The 9,916-nt window shown below is 46.0% G+C and overlaps 1 protein-coding gene across 1 annotated transcript; it reads right to left on the bottom strand.

The window, feature by feature from the left end:
- Positions 1–9,439: 9,439 nt before the first annotated feature.
- LOC145276666 (uncharacterized) lies at positions 9,440–9,916 on the bottom strand. The gene has a single exon (XM_080127853.1). The coding sequence runs from the start codon at positions 9,914–9,916 to the stop codon at positions 9,440–9,442; it is 477 nt and encodes a 158-aa protein (XP_079983979.1).

Raw genomic sequence — 9,916 nt, 5'->3', positions numbered from 1 at the left:
TGTTCTACAAGTACTTTAATGCTGAATGCTCCAACAAACTACAAGCACTTGTACCCCTTAAACGTAAATACCCTTGACAAACTCGACAAGCAGCTAAATCCCACCCCTACACAGTAGAGATCTCAAAGTGTAATAAAGCCTTCTACTCCAATAGTTTGTTCCCCAGAACTGCTAGACTTTGGAACTCCCTTCCAGTATTCTGCTTTCCCAACTCTACTGACATGCAGAAGTTCAAGTGTAATGTGAACAGACATCTTGCTATCCATTTTCCTTCATAATATCCCTGCAACTTATGTCCCCGATAGTAGCCCCCTACTTCAAAGTAGCAGTGTTCCTTGTTTGGGGTGAAAATTAAATAAGAAAAAAAAATGTATATATATATATATATATATATATATATACCCAATACTCAAATTTGGGCATGCAGGTATATGTAATATACCCCAGAGATGACTGCCTCTGCCATGCATAGTTCTGGGTCACCTTTTGGTACCTGTTAGCCTCCCTCTAATATTTCCTTGAGGGTTAGCCTACTGTGGAGCTTAGGCTCTCTTAGCTTAGGCATGCATGACTCAGACCCATCGGCATGTGGAATATGCTCTGGTGGCCAGTAATCTAAGTCCCAGTCATGAGCAAATATCTGTAAACAGCTCGAAAGAAAACATCATCTACACAAGCTCAAAAGAAAACATCATCTACACAAGCTCGAAAGAAAACATCATCTACACAAGCTCGAAAGAAAACATCATCTACACAAGCTCGAAAGAAAATATCATCTACACAAGCTCAAGCTACTCTTACATCCAAACCTGACAAACAGATATCAAGTTGAAATCTAATACAAAGAACACAAGACTGCCCTTCAACGCAGTCTAAGGGCTCTGAAAAGGCAGTGGTGATCCAGTATCTCAGCTGAAATTCAAGATGCAGCCACTTAATACAACTCAAAGAAACTCTTTTGCCTATTTAGGTCAGTATTTGGTTCATCCTCTGCTTCTGTTGTCTTGGTTGTTGTTGACAAGGGAAGAAACAGATTTTACTATTGGTCAGACCAACCCAGGCAAAGCACCTGGTTTAGATGGTATACCGATAGAGCTGTTGCAGAAGGGAGGAGAGAACATAGAATCAGCTGTATTCAGTCTGATGCACACATGTTTGGAAGGTGTCCCAATTCCACAAGATTGGATAGATGGAATTCTAGAGCAAGAGAAACAAGTGAGAGTGTGACTATTATTGTTGCATAACTTTTCTTGAAGCATTCAAAAAGATGTTCATCAGACTTCTCCTTAACAGACTCCTGACTCACATATGTCCATCCATTTTATTAGAAACACAGTGTGGGTTTCGTTCAGAAAAAGGTACTGCCGAGATGATATTCTCAGCGAGATAACTGCAGGAGAAATGTTTGGAACCAAATTTTCCAGCTGTATCAAGTCTTTATAAACCTAACTAAGGCCTTTGACACTGTCAACAGTGAGGCATTGTGGAAAGTACTTAGCAAATTTGGGTGTCCACCCACATTCACCCACATTCATTTTCTGTTTCTATGTCTATCCTTGTAGCCATGTCATTAGTAAGGGTGCTGGAGGTTGTGGCAAAAGCTGTGAAAATGAGGGTTTACCGTTCAAACGACCTAGGTGTGCGTGTGTGCTTTGTCATCGCTGCGAAGCTAGGATAAGAAAAGAATCTCAAGATGGCGTCGACGGCGTTTTGTGATGGTGTGATCTCGGAAACTTGCGCAAAATCTCGTGCATATATGCAAATCAGTTGGTCTTCGACAACTATAAATTCATGTCGTTTTGGAAGGCAAGGCAGGAGGAAAGAACGCCCGGTTGGTAATTGTGTATGCTGGATCGTGTTGGTGGCGTGTCACCATGTCTGTGTGTGTACTGATCGAACCGCTTTCCTGTCCCTTGCACATTGGACTTTGAATTGGTTTACATTGGACTTCAACTTCAAGCCATTTCAGCGAATATCTCCGGTATGGACAAGTTCGACCTGAAATTGATCCCATAATTTGACGGCTCCCCGGACGGACCTTCGGTGGTCGAATGGCTAGAGAAAGCCGAACGTATTTGCCGGTTGTGCAGGATAAAGGACCCAGCTATAGTCATCCCGCTTAGGCTCACCAAGAGGGCCTATGCCGTGTATCAGAAGTCGGGGATGACGCGACTATGGAACAAATTAAAGAGGCGTTGTACGGGCATTTGGTGCGGACCCTTTTGTTGCCTGGCGGTAATTTTCTGGACGACGGCTTGGGCCAGGGGAGACGGTGGATGTCTATCTGGCCGACCTGAAGCAGCTTGCTGCCCCCTTCGGCGGTGCAAGCGACCGTATACTGGCGTGCGCCTTCCTGTCTGGGCTTCCGGAAAGTGCCAGTCGACTGCTGCGGGAGTCATCGAGGCTCAATTAGCTTGGATTAGAAGAGCGATTGGCTAGAGCCCGAAACATCATGAAGGACGACGACGAGCCAGTCTCGGCGGCAGTTGAGGCATTGGAATCGGCTGTAGAGGGCCGACGATGCTATAAATGTGGCGGCCCCAACCACTTCGTCAGGGATTGTAGAAGTGACGCGAAGCGCGCCCCGGATTATGGAGCACGGAAGCGGGTGCGTTGTTATCATTGTGGCAAGCCAGGCCATTTAACTCGGGCGTGTCCGGGAAATGAGAAGGAGGTAGAATCAGTGGTGAGGAGCTGTGAAACCTGCCCGGTGGAAAAAGGGAAAACTGAGTGTAAAGAACAATTGGGACAGGCTTACGGTGGACGTGACCCACCACAACGGCGGGGATTTTTTGACGATAATTGACTGTGGACTGTCTAGGTTTGCGTTGTGGCGGCCACTTCGCCAACAGGACGTGGCCGCCGTTGTCTGGGAACTGGAAAGTGTCTTCCTTGAGCGTGGCCCTCTTTCCGAAATACTGACCGACCACGGCACTGCTTTTGCTAGCAGGCAGTTCAAGTAGTTCACAGACGGCTGGGGTGTACGACTACGATTTCGGTGTGCCCATGTGTCTAGCGGGAACGGAATTGTGGAACGGAACCAACGGGCCATCAAGACCATTGCAGCTAGGAAGGGGTGTACGGTGCCTGAAGTGCTATACCGGTACAACATCACCCCTAAGGACGATGTCTTGCCCTCTACCACGCCGGCTGAGGCGTGGCACCGGTACCATGTCAGAGTGAAAGGGTTAGAGATCAGCCCTCTACCCGAGCCAGAGGCGACATGAGATAGCATCAAAGTGGGAGACGTCGTCTGGGTTAAGAACCACCGCGGCAGATGCATCACACGCTATGGAACCGGACATGTTACCGAGGTGATCAGCCCGCAAGCCGTGTGGATTGATGGGGTGCCCCAACACGTCAAGGACCTGCGATCGGCATCACAGGCGCAGTCGCCGCTCGGTGAAAAAAGTGAAACGAGTTCCACGACCAATGGACCATCATTCTGGTATACGCCGGCTTCATCGGACGATGGCAGCACTGAAATTAGCAGCCTCCGGTTCACTGATCCCCAGACCGCGGACGGGAGCTCAACTGAAGACGAGGCTCCCTGTCTGCCCCTCCGTAGAAGCAGCCGAAGAAGGAGGTCGCCGGCTCCCTGCCCCCTCTGTGATAATAATATCAGGGGGAAGTGTGGCAAAAGCTGTGAAAATGAGGGCTTACCGTTCAAATGACCTAGGTGTGCGTGCGTGCGTGCTTGGTCATCGCTGCGAAGCTAGAATAAGAAAAGAATTCCAAGATGGCGCCGACGGCGTTTTGTAATGGTATGATCTCGGAAACTCTTGCAAAATCTCGTGCATATATGCAAATGAGTTGGTCTTCGACAACTATAAATTCAGGTCGTTTTGGAAGGCAAGGCAGGAGGAAAGAACAGCCGGTTGGTAATTGTGTACGCTGGATCGTGTTGGTGGCATGTCACCGTGTCTGTGTGTGTACTGATCGAACCGCTTTCCTGTCCCTTGCACATTGGACTTTGAATTGGTTTACATTGGACTCGCAATTTAGACTTTGAATTTGTTTACATTGGACTTGCACTTTGAACTTTGAATTGGTTTACATTGGACTTCAACTTCAAATGTTTTATCTGGGCTGATGTTATCCGCTTGATAGTCAGGGACCCAAACCTTGGATTAACCACTAAGGAGGCTGTCCTATCAGTAGGTGCAAAGTACTGGGACTGCTTTATTGCCATTTGGTGAATGAATTCTAGACCATGCAGTAGCTTCTGATGGGGCCTCTCGATGCCATATTAGTGGGTAATTGTTACGGCTTTAACTTATGTGCTACAAAAAAAAATTCTTTGTTTCTTTTTCTCGCTTACTTTCTCTCTCTGTCCTGCTCTAAGCAAGTCTGTCGACCTAGTCCACAAATCCCAAAACTCCATCATGAAAAGTTTCAAGAAAAAATACATGATTAAACCTGGATCTTCAACTTCCAATGTAGACCTCCACTACCAACATCAGGGGTCTATGTTCTAGCCTTCCAGAGGTTGAAACACAACTACTGGAGACTAATCCAGACCTATTATTCCTAAGCAAAACTGGCATTGGACAGACTATTCCCCTAGATGAGTTTGTAATTAAAGGATACTCTAATTTAACTTCCAAATCTGACCCTGAAGATCGCTATGGCTTTCCATGTGGTTGGGACATCTCCAGAGAAGATCCTAACTTACCCTATATGTGCTTCCGGGTTGCACTTGTTCACACTACTGCGTTTATATTTACTCTCTATCGCCCCCACAACAGTGGAGTTACTATGTTTAAAAAAATATCTGAGAAAATTGACCATGTCCTAACTGCTTATCCTTCAGCTAACATTCACGTATGTGGAGACTTCAATGTTCACAATATGGAATGGTTAATCCACTCAAACAAGCCCGATGATGAGGGGAGGTTCTGTCACGATTTCTCCATTGCTTATGACCTCACTCAGATTGTTCACGAACCCACCCGTGTGCCAAACCTGATGGCCAGTATGCAAGTCTCCTAGACCTTTTTCTCACAACTTCCCCTGAACGATGTTCAGTTTCCGTTTTGTCTCCACTTGGATTTCCAACCACTTTGTTGTATCAATTAAAATAAAAATGAAATGTAATAAGTCTTCAGGCGTACCTCTCCATCATACAGTATATCGATACTCTATGGCTGAGTGGGATAGCTTCTGTACATTTATATCAGATCTACCTCTGCATTCCATGTTTAAAAAGGATGTATCCTCTATAGTATCAGACAGAATGGTTAATTGTAGGTATTGACCGTTTCATACCCTTGAAAATGTTTCAGCAAAAACCTAACAGCCAACCGTGGTTCTCTCCAGAATGTGCTGTTGCCATTGTGCATAGAAATTACTTTTTCCATTGCTTCAAACGTAATAGATGTACTGAGACTAAAGCTGCTGTCAGAACTGCCAGCGACCATTGTAAAAAAGTAATAAAGAACGCAAGAGAGTTGTATGCTCAGTCTGTCAAGTCCAAAGTAGCTGAACAGTGGCTTGGGTCCCACCAGTTTTGGCAAATAGCAAACAGAATCCTGAACAGAAACATGTGCTCTATTCCAACTATCATCTGAGGTAATCTCGTCAGCATCAGACAAAACCAAACTCTTTGCCAAGAACTTTGCAGCTAATTCTACCCTTTGCGACCAAGGCCACCAACCCCCAATATTTCCTCCTGTATCAGAAAACACGCTATGTGATATACAAATATTTGTACATGATGTTGCCAAGCTAATCAAAAACCTTGATTCCAGTAAAGCAACCGGCCCTGACGGTTTCCAATTATAGTACTCAAAAACTTCAACCAGAACTAGCAGCCATACTTGCAAAACTGTTTAAACGTTGTCTTAAGGAGAATTGCTTCCCATCACCCTGAAAAATCTCATCAGTTTGCTGTGTATTTAAGAATTTAGGTGCTCGGTCATCTCCCTCTCAGTACAGGCCAATAAGTCTCCTGTGCGTCATGAGTAAGTTACTGGAATCTGTGTTAAATAGAGAAGTAATCAACCATCTCAGCAAAAATAACCTTCTTAGTGACACGCAATATGGTTTCTTTTCTGCTAAATCTACAGCAGATGTACTTACAATTATATCTCATAGGATTAGCGAATCTCTCGATGGAGGCTATCTTTCTAGGGCAATTGCTCTTGACATATCTAAGGCCTTTGATAGGGTATGGCATAAAGGTTTACTTCACAAGATCTCCAGCTATGGTATAGCTGAAAATGTTTTCTCAATTATCAAATCATTTCTCTCTGATAGGTTCATAAGAGTAGTAGTTGATGGGCAGAAATCAGAACCTCACAGTATTAATGCTGCAGTCCCTCAGGGGTCCATCCTGGGCCCAACTTTCTTTCTGATCTACATTAATGATCTTCCAAATCACATCCATACATCATTCATAGACATTTATACTGATGACACTACTATCTATGGTAACACATCTAAGACCGTAAACGACTAAGTTCTCTCCAATTCTCTCTCCTCTGATCTGGAGCACGTGATACAATGGGGAAAGGAGTGACTGGTTACTTTTAATGCATCTAAAACCAGCTTCTATCTTTACATCATCAACGCTCTGATCTGCATCTAGCATCAATTGAAATGAATGGCTCTCGTCTTGGAGGCCTCATATTTTGACAAGCTTCTGGGCTTGACCTGATCTTAAATGGAACACATACATCAAATCTGTTGCCAAAGCCGCTGGAAAAATGGTGGGATCCTTCTATCGATCCAGTAGATATCTCACTGCTGATGCAATTCTCTATCTGTATAAGAGCCAGGTACGTCTAAGGATGGAGTGCTGTTGCCACATCTTGGCAGGAGCTGCTAGAAAGGAGTTATCCTGCCTTGATAGAGTTCAAAATAGACTTCGTAGCCTCATAGGAGATGTCCATTTTCTTCCCTGCAACCTCTTTCTCACAGAAGAGATGTAGCGAGTTTGTCTTTGCTTTATCGTTATTTTCATGGCAAGTGCTCGATTGAGCTTCAATCTATGGTCCCCTCTTGCCAAACTTTCACAAGTAACACTCGTCTAGCTGAAAACACTATCAATAATTCCCTCCACTCTTTATCTGTGCCAAACCTAAATGTAGATTCCATGAACAAAGCTTCTTTCTTAGAACTACATGCCTATGGAATTGTCTTCCGTTTTCCTGCTTTCCAGCTGACTACAATATGGTTGTCTTCAAGTCCAATGTAAACAATTTCTTACTATAAGCTTGAGGAAGACTAAGGTGATGTTTGTAGAACTGGAACCTCCTTCACTCGTTCCAATGCACTGAGTAACCGTCTATATGGCGAAAAACTTCTCCAAGAGACCTGCTTTATATTACATTCACCCACGTGAATCTCGTGAGATGACATGTAAGCACCTCTTCGGGCGCGCCTCTTTCAAAGATCACAGATGACAGCTGGTGAATAATGTAGGAGGAGTCCTGGCACCCGAGTGGTCTCCAGACCATGAAGCGCATAGGTCCACAATCGATGAGGGTGAGGAAGTGATTGCCACCGTAATGTGTGATATCCATGCCCACTCTCTGGTACGTGCCGCTCACTCCTAATTGCTCTTTCTTACACTGTATCGGAGCCGGATTGATTCATTTACATGCCTGGCAACTTTCCACTACACTCTTGACATCTGCCCTTCTTACTTCTGGGTCAACCATGTTGTCAAAATACAGTGTTCGCTTAATCCCTGAGTGTCAACATTGCCGATGAATCTCACTGATACGATCCGCATCCATATTACACATGATGGCTGCACATGGCTGTTGCAGCATCTCAGAACCTCCCCAGGTATCAGCCAGCAGCCACCATTGTGGTACCCCCCATGTCAGTGCCTCTGCTCTGTTGCTTGCAAACCTGATCAACGTTACATCTACAGTCAAGTTGTACTCTTTGATTGTATGGACCAGGGTGGTGAACCATCTTCGTATCAACATCTCACTCGCTGCCTGTGTGGTTAGCCGTGCTCTTCCAGTCAATGCATCGGTTATCCACTGATTGTCCGTGATAGTATGGAGTACCCTGGCTTGCCATTGAAGCACCTTTAAGTAACTCCTTTAAATGTAGCATTATGTTCAGCCAGGTTTATGTGCCTAGAATCATTCTCTGGACGAAGCCAACAGGCGTCTTCGATAATACCATCATCAACCGCAAGGGCAACTCCGAGGGTTAGTGAACTAGCGTCTACCCAGACAGTAACTCGTTCCCATTAATGCACCAGTTCCCTCACACAGGGTTGTCACAAGTCATCCTGGCTACAGTTTCTGAGCCAACCACACACAAGGAAGTGGCCCACCAGCTTTCCACAAACAGAAAAAATGCTCCAACGAATGATGTTGGATCGGACTTCCGGAACATCACCACCTCTCCTCCAGTAGAGCCGCTCCTTGCTACTGCTCACACGCAAGCCAAGTACTTTTGCCCCATCTTGCAAACGCTCGGGTTCCTTGCATGTAAGTCCAAAGTTCTCAAAGTGCTCTTTGACCGACTGGGCAGACATGAGGCTCTCATTTACAAAGATATCGTCGATGTAAGACGATGTCACCTGGCACACAGCCTCATCCTGTTGCCGGATCACATGCATGATTGCCGTCATAATGCCTGGTGCCACAAAACCCTAGCCTGGTCAGGCAATAGCAAGTTCTTTTAATTTCCACAGTCTGAAATGGCCACAGCACTTTTTCAATGCGTATCTGCAGGTAAGACCTGCACAGGTCCAGAATTGCCACATCCGACCCTTGTTGTCGGCACTCCCTTAAACTGAGTGCACAAACGTCTGCCCCTGCCGTGTACGGGTCGATATGTTCATGGCAGGTCGGACCTTCTGTTTGCTATCTTGTAAGACAGCCATCAGGGGAATCAGTCCTCGGAGGGGGGGCACGAACTCATCCTCGGGGTATGGAAGCAGCCAACTATTTTTAATCCAAGTCTGCAGTTCTTCTTCATACTGCCCCCTTAGCTTCAATGGAAGTGGGTACTCTGATAGTCGGTTCCACAAGGATATTAGTGGTTGATCGCCAGCCCAATCCCAAGATGCCGTCCACGCATTGGTTTCCCTATAGTACTCCACATGAAAGTCAGGCTCGTCCAGGGTAATTGTGGTGCAAACACGTTTCTCATGTTGAGAGAATTCTATCTTGCTGGTGCATTCCACAGTGATTCCACCCAGCTGTGTAATCAAATCCATTCCTAGAAGTAGGTCGTATCCAAGCAGCTCCCTGTCCACCGCCAGGGTTTGCACGCTACTGCAGGTCCGTCGCTGATGCTTGTGCTGATAGCGCTCACCCCGCAAGCGGCCAGTAACCCTCCACCCAGAGTTAGCACTGGAATTCTCTCCCTGTACCAAGTGTCACAAGATGCCTTGTGCACCTGGTGTCTACAAGGGCGAGGCATTTACGTCCGTTAATGCACATGCTTACTGCGGGCAGCGCCTTATTCAGTGACGATCTGGGGAGAAAACTGGCGCTGTAGCTTCCTGCCCTTTCTTGTTTCCTGGACAGGCACAAGCCAGATGTCCCCAGTTTTTACACTTGTAGCACTGAAGCCCGCAAAGCCTTTGAGTCAGTGAGCGTGATGAGAGACAATCACGGACCAAATGGTTGGGCTCACCACACTTGTAGCAGCTTGTAACCGTACCCAGGTCCTGATATCCACCCTGTGATGGTTGCATGGCTGCCACACAGTCTACAGTCTCTAGGCACTTTTTTAATATCACCCATGCCCGCGCTAATACTTCCGAGATGTCCATCTCATCTACTTGGGATGAGGCTTGGAGCATATCCTCCACACCAGCGGACAATCCTGCAGTAAATGCACACACCAGGCCTTTATCTGACATTCCTCCAAACAGGACAGTAAGCTTCTTCAGTTCTGCTAGATAAACATCAACGTCTCCTTGGAAAGTAACTTGCAT

This window comes from Euprymna scolopes, chromosome 5 (genome assembly GCF_053919585.1).
Source record: "Euprymna scolopes isolate OS-2025 chromosome 5, ASM5391958v1, whole genome shotgun sequence".
NCBI classification, from domain to species: Eukaryota; Metazoa; Mollusca; class Cephalopoda; order Sepiida; family Sepiolidae; genus Euprymna; species Euprymna scolopes.
Note: the sequence above shows the minus strand (reverse complement) of the source record. Positions and strands in the feature narration are given on the sequence as shown.

What these genes read in the sequence shown, in the direction of transcription:
- LOC145276666 (XM_080127853.1), bottom strand. Translation starts at nt 9,916, where the DNA reads ATGCAAGTTACTTTCCAAGGAGACGTTGATGTTTATCTAGCAGAACTG.